The 17,333-nt window shown below is 32.5% G+C and overlaps 2 protein-coding genes across 2 annotated transcripts; one reads left to right on the top strand and one right to left on the bottom strand.

Moving 5' to 3' along the window:
* The first annotated feature begins 11,000 nt into the window (after window positions 1-11,000).
* LOC112801462 (uncharacterized) lies at window positions 11,001-14,394 on the top strand. The gene is made up of 8 exons (XM_025844199.3): window positions 11,001-11,451; window positions 11,538-11,559; window positions 12,498-12,554; window positions 12,641-12,722; window positions 13,332-13,427; window positions 13,521-13,645; window positions 13,750-13,768; window positions 13,854-14,394. Exons 1-8 carry the CDS (start codon window positions 11,352-11,354, stop codon window positions 14,094-14,096), a joined length of 744 nt encoding a protein of 247 aa, XP_025699984.1. The 5' UTR covers window positions 11,001-11,351; the 3' UTR covers window positions 14,097-14,394.
* A 1,244-nt stretch (window positions 14,395-15,638) lies between these two features.
* On the bottom strand, window positions 15,639-16,514 carry LOC112801461 (brassinosteroid-responsive RING protein 1). The gene has a single exon (XM_025844198.3). It carries the CDS (start codon window positions 16,374-16,376, stop codon window positions 15,912-15,914), a length of 465 nt encoding a protein of 154 aa, XP_025699983.1. The 5' UTR covers window positions 16,377-16,514; the 3' UTR covers window positions 15,639-15,911.
* Between the last annotated feature and the right edge of the window lie 819 nt (window positions 16,515-17,333).

Below are 17,333 nucleotides of genomic sequence, written 5' to 3'. Positions count from 1 at the left end.
AGATTGGTCATAATGGAGGATTGGTGGATTGTGAATTTAATGAAGATGTTAAAATATGAGTTGAAGAGTGATAAGGAAAATTTAAACAGATAAAGGAAAAACAACAGGATAGATAAATGGGGTTTTTCCTACTAGACCTCTAAGAAACCTGTTCTTAGCAACCTAGGTCACCGGAAGGGGCTCCATACTAGACCTTCAAAGAACTTGTCCTTGACAACCTAGATCAAAGGGATGAAAATTGAATCACTCAATTTTCTCCATGCAATAAGCGAAGCAAATCACTCACCTCACTTAGTCACACAATAAAAACGTGCATAAAGCACTAAGGAAATTTTATTCATCAAAAGATATTCCAAATTGTCTCACCAAAGGTGTTTAAATAGACCCTAACAAACTAACTAAAAGATAAGATAACTAATTTAAATCAGATTTGATCTTATTGGATTAGATCAGATTTGATTTAAATTTTAACATTCTAAAGATATGATAACTAATTTAAATCAGATTTGATCTTAATTGATTAGATCAGATTTGATTTAAATTTAAAATTCCTAAAAATACTACTAAGCAAATCGGAAGTAAATCAAATCTTCCAACAAACTCTAACAATAAAACAAATTAAAATAAATTATTAAGAAATTCAAAAATAATAATAATTTATGCCTCCTACAGAATTTAAAAAGCATTATTGGACTTCTTGCTGTCCTGACTTAGCCCAATGGGCCTTATGAGTTGTCGCCCTTTCAGCACTACTGTTTTTGAGACGGACTCTTGGTCTTCTTAATGTCCAAGACTGGCATGGTACAATTCTTCTAGTATTCAAATCCTTGAATATGACAAGATTACCATTCTGCCCCTTAACTCCAAAATGACGAAAATGCCCTTCTGAGCACGTATCATTCTCTCCCTCTTCAAAAAGATTCATCCTCGAATCTTGAATGAGATGCTCTTCGTCCCTTCAAGGAATCCAAACCCAATCTATGGGTTTAAATACCATTGTTTGATGGCTCTTCTCTATCCACTGAATTGTAGCTATATCCCTCATGTGTGCATGTTCAATCTTTCCAACCATGGTTTCACCATCTTGTCCAAAGTGTGCAATTTGTCTTTCTTCCTTTTCATCTATATTAATGCCTCCATAATTGACCGGTGAATCTACAACGCCTGAAAAATTTGATATAAAAACACTAGAAATTTCGTCGTTAGATGTATGAGAAACTAAGGACTCTGTGGATTTCAATGAGACTAATGCACTCTTGTCTAAGCTAGAACTTTCTAGATCTCTCTCACAAGTGTGTTTATTGAACTCAGTTTCTTTTTCACTCATTGACTCCTCTCGCTCACGATTCTCATCTTTTCTCTCGAACCCCTCGCTTTTAATCAAACATGGATTCTTTTCACTCAAACACTCAATCTCTTTCTCAATTTCTTTTCTCTCATATTCTTCAAATTGCTCACATCCCAAGGACCCAGTTCAGAAATTTTACACTGTTGAATCTTCCAAGGACACATCAACCTCTACAGCATACTCAACAAATTCTTCCATCTCTGGCTTTGAAGAAGAATGAAAGATAGGCATAGAAGAATTCCTCTTGTTATGGCGAGCTATCATTTGTTGCACCTGCTCCCAGTCAATGGCCAATTTGACCAAATTGTCCATGGTTGTGTAACGGTAACGTTGGACTTCATCTGCAAGTTCTTCACATAATCCAAACAAAAATCGATCCTTAAGAACCTCAGGACTCCTTTTAATATTAGCCATGTCCATCAAATATAGAAACTTCTTGTGGTACTCCATCACTGATTGTGAGCCTTGTTGTAACGTAAAAAAATTTCCAAAAAATGTATTGTGGTATGATGATGGCACAAACTGCCTCCTCATGAGTTTCTTCATCTTCTCCCAGCTACTAATTGAGCGCTTTCTGTACCGTCTTCTAGATCTTCCTAATTCAGTCCACCATATACGGGCAGCATTGGAAAAATTGGCTTGTACCACTTGAACTTTCTTTTCCTCTGAAAGGATGCAATTTACAAAAATCAATTCTACCTTCTTTTCCCATCTGAAATACGCTTCAGGATCATTCTTCCCTTTGAATGCAGGGATTTGAAACTGAGAACTCTTTTTCGTATATGAGCTTCCTTCATCATCACTATCATAATACTCAATCATTTTTTTATTATTTTTTTATATTTTTTTTCAGACACTGACTTAAAGATGGGATAAATGCAAAAACAAAATTAAAAAAGGAATTTTTTATTTTTTTTTACTCTAACGTGAATTTACAGAAAATAAAAAAAAAACAAAGAGACTAAACAAGACCCATGGAACGTGTAGATAAATAAGAATTTACCTACGACCTATAACTGATACCAGATGATAAGGAAAAAACAACAAGGATACCAGATGATAAGGAAAATCTAAACAGATAAAGGAAAAACAACAGGATAGATAAATGGGGTTTTTCCTACTAGACCTCTAAGAAACCTGTTCTTAGCAACCTAGGTCACCGGAAGGGGCTCCCTACTAGACCTTTAAAGAACTTGTCCTTGACAACCTAGATCAGATGGATGAAAATTGAATCACTCAATTTTCTCCATGCAACAAACGAAGCAAATCACTCACCTCACTTAATCACACAATAAAATCGTGCATAAAGCACTAAGAAAATTTTATTCATCAAAAGTTATTCCATTCCAAATTGTCTCACCAAAGGTGTTTAAATAGACCCTAACAAACTAACTAAAAGATAAGATAACTAATTTAAATCAGATTTGATCTTCTTGGATTAGATCAGATTTGATTTAAATTTTAACATTCTAAAGATATGATAACTAATTTAAATCAGATTTGATCTTAATTGATTAGATCAGATTTGATTTAAATTTAAAATTCCTAAAAATACTACTAAGCAAATCGGAAGTAAATCAAATCTTCCAACAAACTCTAACAACAAAACAAATTAAAATAAATTATTAAGAAATTCAAAAATAATAATCATTTATGCCTCCCACAGAATTTAAAAAGCATTATTGGGCTTCTTGCTGTCCTGACTTAGCCCAATGGGCCTTATGAGTTGTCGCCCTTTCAGCACTACTGTTTTTGAGATGGACTCTTGGTCTTCTTGATGTCCAAGACTGGCATGGTACAATTCTTCTAGTATTCAAATCCTTGAATATGACAAGATTACCATTCTGCCCCTTAACTCTAAAATGACGAAAATGCCCTCCTGAGCACGTATCAAAGAGGCTTTAGTTTGATTTTGGTAAGTTTTGGTTAGTTTAAATGAATTTGGAGGTGTATGTTTTGAAAATTGGAAGTTTATGAACTTTGGTAAAAACGAATTTTTGATGAACTTCAACGGATCATATCTTGAGATACTGTTTTCAAAATTTAATGCTTTTTATATCAAATGAAAGATAATTTGACAAACTTTAAAACGATTTAAGTTTGGTGGAAATCTGAATTCTGTGGAAATAGATATGATCATTGAAAGTTGGTGTCCAAAATCTGAATTTTGTAAATGCTGCAGAATTTGTGATTTCTGGTATGTGTGCGCACGCACACCCTGTGGATTTTTGAAACTGTGTGCACGCACAGCTTTGTGCGTACGCACACACAGGGATATGGCTACTGCTGGGAGCGTTAGCATGCTCTGTGCGCTCACACATGTTGGGAAGGATGTTCTGTTAAGGGCGTTCTCATGCCTTGTGCGAGCGAAAAGAATTGGAAAATTTTACTCCTGTGCGTACGCACACTGCCCTGTTTTCTTATAAAAATCTTGTTTTTGAATGTTTCACCTTTCCAACAAACTTGTAACCTTCCGAGACACTATTTCAAGCTTCTAAACCCCTATTTTCATCCTTTAAGTCTTAATTCAATATAGAATGCCTAGTAATTAAGAAGAAGCTAAGGAAGGGGGTAACTTGTGGATGAAGAAAATGGAAATATTGAGGTATCATGACCAATGATGATGTTATGAGTTGTTGAAGAGGATGGTGGAGTGCTGTGTATGATATGATTCGAATGGCTGTGTGTGATGATGGTTTATGACTGATTATGAATTATGAGTTTAAGCCTGATGGCTGAGATGAATGTTCATTTATGGCTGAGAATGAATGCATATATGCTAAGTTTTTGATATTGCGATTGTTGCACTCCACCTATCTGAGATACGAGTTTTCCTGGATGAAAGCAGTGGCTAGCCACCACGTGCTCCAGGTTGAGACTCGATACTCTACTGACCTTATGTCGTAAGTGTGGTCAGACACTGTAAAAGTTTCGGATGAGCTCGCCCCCGTGAATAAACACCAAAAAGGGTGTTGTATATGAATTATGATTATGATTATGTTGTGAATAACTCGAGTTGGGATGCGCGACAGAGGGACAATCCAATGGTTAGCTACCAGGACTTGTCGGGTTGGCTTTATAACCAACAGATGAGACTCATCAGCCACTAGGACATGCATACATCATATGCATTATATGTGATTTGTTTGGAATGCTTAATTGACTGCATAATTCTTGCTAATTGCCTAACTACTGTATCTACTTTCTACTTGTGCATTTCCTTGTGTGATCTAATTGTTTTGCATATCAAATTACTGGTGGCGGTTGGGAGGTTCGAAGGATATGGAATGGAGAGTTTGACTTACACTGAAGATCCTTAGTTAGTCACCCATTTTCATTTTTCATGGTTTAGTTGTGTTTATATGCTTTGATTATGAATTAGGAGTTCTAGGTTTGCCTTTGGTTTTCCCAAGACATTATATGTTAGATATTTGGGCACTGTTACCATGTTGAGAACCTCCGGTTCTCACTCATGAGGATTTTATGATTTTCAGATGCAGGACGTGAGGCTCCTCGCTGAGGCATGTTGGAGACTTCTTTTTTAGCAAAGATCATTGTCTCTCGGGACTTTATTTTGATTCTATGTACTTACTTAGATACTTATTATCTTTATTGTATTTGTATGTATGTATATATACATATATATATATATATATATATATATATATGCTATATTAACTCCTCTTAAAGGTTATTTTGGAGAAACAGGTTCTGTAGCTTGTCTTTTGGGTTTCTTTTGGGTTCTCCTACCATATATATGTATGTATACTTCTATGCTCAGACCGGGTCTCTTCGCAAATCGAGTCTTTAGCCTTGATATCTATATTTTTTGCATTCTCTTGTATATACTCTCGCGTTAGCTTACCTTATCTGCTTCGTTATGTTATCGATCGGAGTGTTGCGCTTTTCAATTTAATGATTTTGTTTTACCCCTTTTTCTCCAAAGGCTCCTAGTTATAATCATTTTTTACACTACTATATATACTAAATTTTATTTTTAGAGATCGTAATATCTCGCCACCTCTATTTTATGACTTAAGCATAAGACTATATATGATAGGGTGTTATAGTCATCAACCATCACTAAACTGTAATATTTACCACCTAAGCTTTGAATCCTAGTATGACCCAAAAGATCAATATATATCATTTTCAATGACCTTTAAAGTTGAAATGTCATCCTTGGGTTTAAAGGAATTTTTAGTTTGTTACCCAATTGACAAGCATCACAAGTGATGTCTTTGTCAAATTTTATTTTCAGAAGACCTCTAACCAAATTCTTTTTCACGGGTTTGGAAATTTGAAACATGCTTGCATGTCCTAATTTCTTATGCCATAACCATTTTTCAGATTCAATGGAAGTGAAACAAGCTACATTTTGTTCTTTTAGTTCCTCCAAGGTAAATCCGTACACATTATTACATCTTTTAGCTACAAAGAAGATTTCACCAGATTTTTTACAAACAACCAAGTATTCCATCCTTTTGAAAATAACCAAATATCCTAAATCACATAATTGGCTAATGCTTAGAAGATTGTGTTTCAACCCATCAACTAAAAATAGATCATTGATGAAAGTAGAGAAACTCTTACCAATCATACCTACGGCCACAATCTTTCCTTTTTCATTGTCACCGAAAGTTACAAAACCTCCATCGTATTGGTCAAGCTTGATGAAGTATGTGAATTTTTTGGTCATGTGTCTAGAGCATCCACTATCCAAGTACTACATGTCATTCTTTTTCTTGGATGCTAGGCAAAACTCATTATTGTGACTGTGGTCGGCCATTAGGCATGCTTGAGAATTATTGTCTGACTCTTCGTCTTCTTCAGTATCATTTTTTAGATCTTCCCAAAAAGCCATAAGTTCCTTCTTCTTGCCTTTTAAAACTTATCTTCTTTCTTCAGCTTTGGACAGTCAAATTTGTAGTGTCTAGCTTCTCTGCAGTTGTGCTAAATGACCTTACGTAAGTCCTTCTTTGGTTCCTTTGAGCTGCCTTCTCTGCTTCTTCCTTTGAGTTTCTTCATCTTTCTAAGTTTTCTACTAAAAAACACAAACTTGTCATCTGATAAACAGTCATTGGATTCATCATCCAATGATTCAATACAAGATTTAAGAGCCACTCCTTTCTTTTTTGTATCAATTTTTAAGTGAGTGATTTCATATGCTAGTAACTTTCCTCTTAGCTCATCATAGGTCATTTGACTTAGGTTACTACTTTCAGAGATAACAATAGTCTTAGTTTTCCACTCTTTAGTCAGACTTTTGAAGACTTTTCTCACCAGCACTTATTCAGAATGAGTAATTCTTATAGTATCCAAGCTATTAAAAATGATAGAAAACCTCTTAAACATGTCATCAATTGATTCTCCTTCCTTCATAGAAAATATTACATACTCTTTGCTCAACATTTCAATCCTTGTCTCTTTTACTTCTGTGGTGCCCTCATGTGTAACTTGGAGTTTATCCAAAAAAAATTTTGCTATTTTGTATTTTGAAACCTTCCGATATTTTTTCAAAACTGATTGTACAGTTCAGCATGTTGACAGCCTTGGCATTGAGTTCCACCTTCTTCTTGTCATCTTCATTCCACTCTACTTCAGTTTTGGGAGTGATAATACCATCAGTGCCAGTTTTTGTAGGGATTTGAAGACCATTCATGATTATCTTCTAGAGGTTGCAATCCACTTATTGAACAAAGATCTTTATTCATTCTTTCCAGTAGTTGTAGTTTTTTTCATTGAAGAATAGAGGTCTATTGTTGGATTGTCTTTCTGTCAGTGTGTAACCACCATATTAGAACCAACATTGTTCGCCATCAAAATCTTTCCTCCAAGATGTGAAGCTTGATCTCTTTGAGACCAAGTTCTGATACCAATCGATGGTTATCAGTGACTAAGAGAAGGGGAGTTGAATCTTGATCTCCTTTTAATTTTGCTTTCACCCTTGAGTTCTGTTGAAATACTTTGAGAAGAAAACAGGAGAGACCATGGTTTTGTCTCTTGACGTGGTAGGAGCCAAAACAGAATTATGTGCAAGGTGTGTTAGAGAGAAGTGTAGCTGAATAATAGAGTCAGGAGATACTTCTATTTTGTCTCCTATAATGCAAAATCAGAAATAGAGATGAGAAAGGATAATAACACACAAATGTATCTTGGTTCAGCTACTCAGTGCAATATAGCCTACATCCAGTCTCCATCACAACAGTGATAAAATTTCACTATCTTTCAACAAAATTACATTCACCAATTCTCCCTAGGATTCTAACCAATCCTATCTGGGACAAATCCAGTTTCTAACCCAGACTAGACTTGACTAGGAACTCACCCTAGCTTTCAATAGCAAAGTACTAACCCAACTTGTAAGAGGATTTTCTCAGGATTATGACAACAAAACAGAAATATATACAAAGAATTTTTAAAACAACTATGACTTTTTCTCCAAGTTTAACTCTCTGTCTTTTTTCACTCATTGATTTTTTCTTACAAACCTCACAATTTTGCCTTTTACTAATGAAACACAAAAAGAATAAACTGAGAAAATAAAATATTCAATGAGAACCATGAAGGAGAAGAATGGATAGCTCAGTAAGCTACGGGAACCTAAACTTAGTGCTCACTCTCCTTACTTTAATCCTTGGCCGTTCATCCCTTTAATAGAGGAATGAAGTTTTATAGGCTAAAAACCTGCTTTAGTACTTTGTTTGACTTCTTCTCCAAAATCAAATGTAGCAGCGGCGAGGAGAGAGAGAAGATAGAAGCAGTGACCAAATCAGATATGCAACCATACCTTAAATCTTTTTTGTCAACATTGTTCTTCCTACCTTTTGAATCTGGACCGTTTCTTCTTACTTTGGCCCCAAGTTTGTTTTTTAGCGTTGATTCACAGCTGAGCACCATTTTCTTTATTTTTTTGAAATTTTTCATTCGGTGCTAGCATAGAGAAGATTTCTTCAACACTCTTTAATGAAGCATAAATGTAGAAACCTCTTTTTTGTGATTTGCCCTTAGATGTAATCTTGCTTTTTTGCTATAGTCCCTTTAAACTTCTCTTCTTGCTTGAAATTGAAAACTTGCTTTCTGAACTTCGCTTTGTCCTAATTTCAAAAAATTTTTTATTCTTTCTTCTTGTTTCAGAGTGATGTGATGTAAAATGGAAGAGAAAAGAAAGAAGAGAGAATTTGGCTTTCAGTGATATGAAATTTAGTTCAAATGAAATTGAAATTGAGTTACCTAGTTAGCAACTAAGTTGAGGAAATAAATTTAGATATGGACCACCGTTTGGACTTGTGATGATCTTGGACCAGATTTCTTTCTTTTATTTGCTAGAGATTTGTTTTTGTATCTAATGAGAAACTTTTGTGATGGAACAAATAACTCTTGGTCCATAATTATGTGTGTGGGCTAGATTCAATTTGGGCTTATTTTTATGCTTCTTGAGACAGTTTCAATTAATTTAATTCGTGCACACTAAACAAAATCAATCATACAAACAATTGGATAATAACTTAATAATGTTTAATAATCATTTTAATTATATTTTAATTTTTTAAACTCAACAAGTTTAACCTAAAAGCATTCTGAAAATAATTGGGTTAAATGGGATCGATTCAATATAAATTTGTTATATATAAATTTATAAATTTATATACTAAAGTAATAAAAAATTATTTTAAAATAAAATTAATATCGTATCATATAAAAATATTAATTAAAGTACAAAGTATAATATAATTTTATTAATTTCACTATAAAGTATATACTTTTATTATAAAAAATAATTTCAGACTTAATCGAGTGATCTGAAGCATAATCCAAATTCAATTCAAAAATAACATCAGCTAAAAATAATAAATTTGAATTTGTTAAAATATGTTTTAAGCCCAGATCAAATTTAGGTTAAACTGAATCTCAAACATCCTTTAATTTATATTTTAAAGATAAATATTAAAATTATAAATTAAAAAAATATATTAAAAATAAAAATATTAAAAATAATTGACGTTTAACATTTTTCTTATTCAATATACAATGTTCCATAATGTATGGGAGAAAATTGAATCATTAAAATAAAAAATTTAATTTAATCTAAAAGTAATTTTATATATACATCTAATTAAATAATTCCATATCAGTAAAAATAACATAAATAATTATTAAAAATAGATATAATTATATAATTGAGTAAAATATTTTATATTATCAATATAATAAAATTAAACTCTAAAATAAATTATGTTGGTTCATCACAAAAAAATGTAATAGGGAGGATAGGACCAACCTAGCTACTTACACGGTTTCATTAAAAGTTAAAGGAGACCAATTTTGTCACTTAATTATAAAATTGATGACGTTTTTTAATTATTTTTTCAAGTTATCTTTTATTTTTATTATTTTACTCTTTTATAATAATTTTCATTGAAAATAATTTAAAGATAACATACAATGATATTATCGGTTAGAGCATAACAAGACCTTTTCGAAGTAAAAAATTAAAATAAATTATTAAAATAATATAAAAAAATTTATATCGCTGACAAAAAAATCTCAAAAGATATTAATAAAGTAACAATAAATATATTTTTAAAAAATTTAAAAATATCATAAAAAGAATTAGATATTAAACATATATTTTAAAAAAAATTAGAAATGAAATCTTAATACAAACTTTTATAATTATTATTAAAAAATAAATTTTTTATCTTTAAAATTTAATAATTTATGTCAAATAATTTTTTTTAAAAAAATTATTATAAATTATTACATTTTAAAAAAATTTAAAAAGTAAACTTTTTTTGCCACTTACAAAATAATTAATATAATAATTATTGATTATTTTTGTTATATTTTTAAATCAGAGATTATTTTATAAATAATATTTTTCAAAAACCTTCTTATAAATCGCAGAATCTTTTAAATAATAAATTAATAATTAACCCTTAAAAGTTAAAACATCTCTTTTCCTCGCCGGCTCGCCGATTCATTGACATTTTCTATTAGTTTACTGGTGTTTAGTTGTAAATTTCTTTACCCATTAGACGATATTAAAGGTCAAGAAGAATGTTAGAATATTTTTATATAAAATCTATATACATATATTTCGCTCAAATAAAATTATTAAATAAAAAAAATATTAAGCAATATTTTTATAATAAAAATAATAAAAATTATAAATTTAATAATAACTAATTTTTTTATTTTTGTAATTTAATAATTTTTTATTGTTTATAATATTTTTTAATTTGACAAATCAAGAATAATTTTTAATATTTATTTAAACAAATTAATGAATTAATCATTAAATTAATTTAAGTTCGTTTAATTTTTTCTCTTTTAATGATTATTTTTTATTATATTTTATTATTGTTTAAGATATTTTTGACTGACTAAAAATTATTATATACACAAAATAAAATTTAAATTTAATATTTATTTAAGTAGATAAGTGACTACTTATTATTTTTTTACTATACCTAAATATAAAATTATACATAAATCAGATCAAATTAAATGACTAAAATCTCAATTTGATTCACTAAAATGATTGGATTAAATTTAATATCCACATTTTTAAGATTTGGATCCAATCTGCGATCATATTCATAATTTTTACATCGAATTCCAATAAAAGACCACAAATATACTATTTTCTAAACCATAAAGACGTACCTAAAAACTTAAGATATAATTCAAGAATTGTGCAAAAGCATAAAATAAGGAGGCGTCATCTAGTCTCGATCTGTTCAACGTTGAAACTTCAAAGTCGTCTCTCATCTCCCCCTTCCTTCGATTGGAACCCCACTCCCTTTCTCACTGCAATTGTTCAATTGGCCGTTTTGTCCATTACTATTTAGTAATCGCTACCCATATATTCCACACCCGCATTGGACACTGCTTCCAAGATTATCCCGATCTACCGTTATTCTTCTTCTCTTCTTAGGGTTTTGAATTTTGATCCTCCGATTTGAGCTGAGTTGAACAAGAAAGCAGAAGCATTGGAAGAATGGGTTCTCAACAGAAACTTGAGAAGATGCAGCTCCGCCAGAATTACCGCAATTTCTGGCACACCGATCTCATGTCCACCATTCAGGCCGATGCCCCTTGTAACTTCTCTAACTCACTCTCTCTCTCTCACTTAGCATTTGCATCATCACTCACCAATTCATTCATTTTTTCCAATAATTTCCAGATTGCTGCTTCGCTCTCTGGTGGTAAGTCCTTCAATCACCCCTTGACTTCTATTGACTATATTACTTTATTACCTGTCCTTTTCTCTCTCTGCTTATTATATTTTCACCACTATTAATGGAATTAGGGTTCAATTCCAAGTACTTTAAACAAAATTAATCGCTGCTTCAACTTCTTAGTATATTAGAGAATGGCAACCAACGTATCTTTTCCTAGGCTATACCTTATTTTTAATATTATAGCATAAGTATCCTATCCCCGTATGTTATCCCTTGTATCACCAACGGGAATCTGTCCCCCAAAGTAGAAAAGTAGGTCTTAAGGACCGGATTTAATATTGGAAAAGTTATCTGTAATGCCATGGAAAGTTGGATACTGTGATCTCCTGCTCTTTTCATGGTGCTTTGTCTCTGTCCGGTAGAAAGTGGTTGATAACGATGTATTCACATATAACAAGAAGAAAAGACTACCATGAAGAAGATAGGTGTCTCCTTCATCATAAGGAAGGGAATATATGACTTTTCTTAAATCAAGTGTCCTCTTCTTTTTGAATTATTTGTCCTGTATTTGATTGGAATTTGAAACATAATTCACAACCTTAAATGGGGACCAGAACAATTGAGCATAGAACCAATGTATGTGATGCAAAGGTTAAGACTAGAACAAAAATTGGGCACCCTACTGGCTAGTGTCAATATGATTGTTGTAGAGGCATCCTCAGGATTCATATGAGAGTAGTTTATCATGTAGGTGTTCAGCCTAACTCCTGCTTTGAGTGCATCACCCATCTCAGTAATTGCTGCTTAATATTTACTCTCATTTAGCAGTGACCTTTCAATTTCACCCTTTTTTGTCTTAAAACTTATCTCAGTTATTTCGGCTGGATTTTAATTTTAACCCCTACATTTGGAGGCATAAATGTAATTATTTAATGAGCGAATTTTCTGCTGTCTCATTATAGTGCTCCATGCGTATCATATCTGCTCCGCAAAAGAGCTCTTTACAATGATATGTCAAGGTAATTCATAGTGTAAGTTCTTGTGAGTCTTAAAATGTAGCCCTGTAGTTTGTTGCTGTAACGTGGTTTTATCTTGTTTGTTCCAGATACACATGTTGTGCTGGTTACATGCCCTGCAGTGGTCGGTGTGGAGAAAGCCGATGCCCTGAATTCTGCCTTTGTACAGAGGTAAAACTTTCTTTTACATGTTTTGCTTCCTTTTTTTTCAAAATTATTTCCAAATATGCCTCCCCTTGAGTGGGCTTGGGGTTTTGCTGTGATGCCTTTACTAGGCCAATTTAGGATGGTATTAGGAATTCTGATGTTTCCACTTTCCATTCTTCTTTAGACCTATCTCCAAATTGTTGGCTTTCCCATCATCTGATTTGGAAAATGTTTTTGTCATAGTTAAAATGTTTCGGAATCATGCCTCCTTTTATAGTTTGATAATCCCTTAAGTTATTTGATTTTTTTTTTTTTGGACAAGAACTGTAGCTCAATTTAGGTGCCGAATTCACCTGTTTCCAACCTAAAGTAGGTAAAGATAAAATGACAGCCTAGGTAATTGGTACTATAGAGTATAGATTTATATGATCTTGACATTGATTAGTGAATCAGTTTTGCATTGCCGTATTTGCATTTCTTTTTTAAAACTTTACACATTAAGGGAAGTCCCCTCCATACCAGCTCTAATAGATCATTAAGGGAAGTCACTTTAGTGGATGTCTGCGTTTGTTTGTTTTTGTTTATTTTATATATTATTTTTCCCTTGCTCTTACTACTCGTCTGCTTTCTCAGGTTTTCCTCTGCTTTGGCAACTCGGTGGCCTCTACTCGATTTTTGTTGCAAGATGAATTTAATATTCAAACTACACAATGTGATAATTGCATTATTGTATGCCCTCTCCCAGTCTCAAACACGTGTGCTCAAAATTTTATTTATTTTCTATGATATTCTTATATAAGATCATTTATTTCTTCTGTTCAGGGCTTTATGTTTTGCCTTCAGCAAATTGCATGCATATTTTCTATTGTTGCCTTAATCGTGGGAAGTGATGAAATTAATGAGGCTTCTCAGTTGCTATCTTGTTTAGCTGAATATGTGTACTGCACGTAAGGCTTCTTCATTTCTGTCATAATTTAACTGTGCACTTTAGCTGAATATGAAATTAATAAGGCATTGTACTAAATTTGTTTCATTTCATTTTATTTTGTAGGGTGTGTGCTTGCATGCAGGTAAGTTTGTAAATTCAGATAGTCTATCATTATGTTGCACAAGTGTTTACAGTTCATCACAGATAATAATGAATTTTAATTGCAGACTCAGCACAAGATTGAAATGGATAAGCGTGATGGCAAGTTTGGACCCCAACCCGCGATGGCTGTTCCCCCGGCTCAGCAGATGTCACGCATTGAGCAGCAAGTCCCTCCTTCTGTTGGTTATGCACCACAACAACCCTATGGTTATCCACAACCTGGCTACCCTGCAACAACCTATCCTCCACCTCCACAAGCATATCCTCCTGCTCCACAAGCATATCCTCCTCCTGGTTATCCTAGGTGATACGCGTACACAGTTATGGACATTATATAGAAGCTACTGTTATTATTATGTTGATTCTACCCTACAAATTTTTCATTAAACTTCTGATATGAGACAATGGTACTGTGAATTCTCGATAATTTGGCGTCATTTTTTTTATTCTGGATTTCCCGTCAATTTGTGTATACTTTGTTTTGTTTTTTATTATTATAAACTCTGAGCTCGTGTACAATGTTGTGTGCTCTTAATCTTTTCTTTTTTTTGTTCAAGGAAATTTCATTAAATAAAAATGCATGTCCAGTCAGATTGTCAGATACAAGATTTGACTTACAATAGAGTATATAAGTTTTTTTCCTGGGTCTACGGTATTAATTCTGAATCTACACCTCTAATCTAATTATTTTAATAGTAAAGTGACAAATAAATTTTTGAAAATTTATACTTCAGATAAATCAATTTTTTTAAAAAAAAATATCAATATTTTCTATGATAATAAATGTCAACAAATTAGTTCAAATTAAAATTTTTTATCCTAATTATAAGTTAATTTAAAGATAATGTATTTATGTTTATTATTATAAAAAAATTTATTGATATATTTTTTTTAAAGACTAATCTGTCTCACTGTCTGAAGTGTAAATCTTCATAGATTTATCACTTTTACTCTTAATTTAGAAACTATATAGTTAAGGTCAGAGCATTACCCACAGGCTGAAATTGAGTTCCCAGTTGGCCCTAGTCCAATCTTATTGGCAGGGCGGGGGAATCTAGTAAAATTGTAATATGCTAAATACCAACACCCCCAGGCTTTTGTCGTTCACAATTTAACGTCTCGAGTGTCAAATGCATAATAAGAGAGAAACTCCGCATGTCCTTAGGAGGAATGTGTCAGTCTAATAAGTAATAACCCTCAAGAGGATGGTTTTACACTCAATTCTCCTAAACATAACTTATTGTAAAAATAATAATTTATCCTGTCATTTGACGCTACGAATTAAGTATAATCTGTTGTAATAAGTATTAAGAAAAAGGAATAAGGAGGCAATACTAGCTTCTTGTTCCCTGGCAAGATGGTGGAGAAGTTTTTTCCGTTGCAGTTGCAGTCAGCTCTAGGCTCTATGCTTTTGTTATTCCCACCAAGTGAAGCACCAATATGAATACCATAAGCATTCCAAATATTCTACTCCATCTTTACGACTACTATTCCACTCCATACAAATGATATACAGAGGTTGCCATTGCTTTCTTCAATTTTCCCGTGACTCCAAATTTGTCGAATGTGCCATCAACAAATCATCCATTTGGAATCACCAATCAATCCAAATCATAGTAAGTCCCATATTGCAAACACAGTTACCTCATTCAAACGCACCAATCTACAAATCTGACACTCCCACAATCCCCCGTTCATAATTAGTTGCATTATGTACGTTCTTAAAACTTATTGAAAGTAACAAATTAAAGCTACAAACCTGATAACCGAACTCAAAAACTCGGAGACTAATAAGTAATAACCAAATCCCGGTTGTTAAAAGATAATAATAATAAAGAGACGAAAAAATATAGATATATAAGCACAGTCTGATGCTTTTTTTTTTCTCTTTTTCATTTTTGTTTGAAATGCTGTATATATACAAGCATACACAACAAGCATGTAAACAAAAACATCTTCCTAGCTATCCTTTTCCTGAATCTAGATCCTTAGCTTTTTGATTGACGCACAAAAACAAAAACAAAAAAAAAACAAAAAAAGAAGAAGGAAAAGGTGTTTGCAGTGCTCAGTGTAATTAGTGTTAGGAAGAATAATAATAATAAGAAGAAGAAGAAATTAAAGAGCTAGGAGAATTCAGGGATGGCAGAAGCATCCCAGAGGCTCTGATTGAAGCAAGCTTGCATATCGTACGGTATGAGCGGCGTCCGGCACAACGGGCACGTCCTCTGTTCGTACCCCATCCAACGGTCAAGGCATCTCCGGTGGAATATGTGCCGGCAGTTTCTGAGGCGTCGGATCTCGTCGTCCCCTTGGAACTCATACAAGCACACCGCGCAGCTCTCCTCCGCCGGGTCCGCCACCTCCTGAAACCTGACCACCGGCAGGATTTCCCTGATGAGGAGTGCGGAGACGGACTGGAATTGGGGGTGGAGAGGGTGGTGGTTGATGGTGTCGGGTTCCAAGAAGTGTTGGAGGCCGAGGTAGTGGAAGAGAGCGGAGATGAGTTTTCTGAGGAAAGAGAGGAGGGAGAGTATTTGGAGGAAGAGCTTGGGTAAGAGAAGCTCTGTGTATCCCACCGGAAATCCCATGCTTGCTATACCACCGGATCTACTGAATGAGCCCTTCACACAATAATGCTGAGAGATAGCAAGTGATTAAGCGGTTATGCTTATGCTTATGGTTATGGGAGGGAGGTCAGTTTAAATATAGATCAAGCTTCGGACAACTTTTATTCTTCAACCCAAAATATTTCGAGGTTTAATAGAAATTGAACCCTACATAGTAAAGTAATTATATTTATATATAAAATAACAAATTATTTTGTACACACAAAAATCAATCAATCATCTATAATTGTGTATAAATATATAAATATGTTATTTAATTTACTTTTAAATATATATTTCATATTTTATACGAGTGATTAATTTGGTAGTTAATTTTTTATGTATATGTAGTATGATTGATATCATATATATAATATTTTCAATAAGATTATTTTTTTTTTATTCTTAATCGATCTATTACAAAAAGAAAGACTAATTTAGAGTCTGTTTAGTTATCATTAAATGGTTAAAAAAATCATATCTTTTTTTTTGGTAGTGTTTAGTAAATTTTTAATAATAAAAATAAAAACTTTAAAAAATTTTAAAAATATTTTTTGATAAACTACAATTTATATTTTTTACTTTAAAAAAAATATTTTAACATACCTAAATATAATTAATAAATAAAAAATATTTTTATACAAAAATCTAAATATTAAATTTTTTACTTTTCTAAAAATTTCTTAAAAAATACTCGATTTTTTTTTTTTGAAAAATTCACTCAAACAAGTGTTTAATTAATTTATCAATTTTTTTCCTATAGACTAAATACATTTAGTTTACAGTTATCCAGTTCCAATTAATTTTTTTCCGATAGACTAAATATAGTTAACTTACAGTTATCCAATTCCACCAGCCAATGTGGTCTAACAATAATGATATATAGATATATTCAAAGGCAGTGTGATTTCATGTGGAATTCCCAATAATGGGTTTTCC

Source organism: Arachis hypogaea, chromosome 5 (genome assembly GCF_003086295.3).
Source record: "Arachis hypogaea cultivar Tifrunner chromosome 5, arahy.Tifrunner.gnm2.J5K5, whole genome shotgun sequence".
Lineage (NCBI taxonomy): Eukaryota > Viridiplantae > Streptophyta > Magnoliopsida > Fabales > Fabaceae > Arachis > Arachis hypogaea.
The sequence above is the reverse complement of the archived record's forward strand: the minus strand, read 5'-3'. Positions and strand labels throughout refer to the sequence as shown.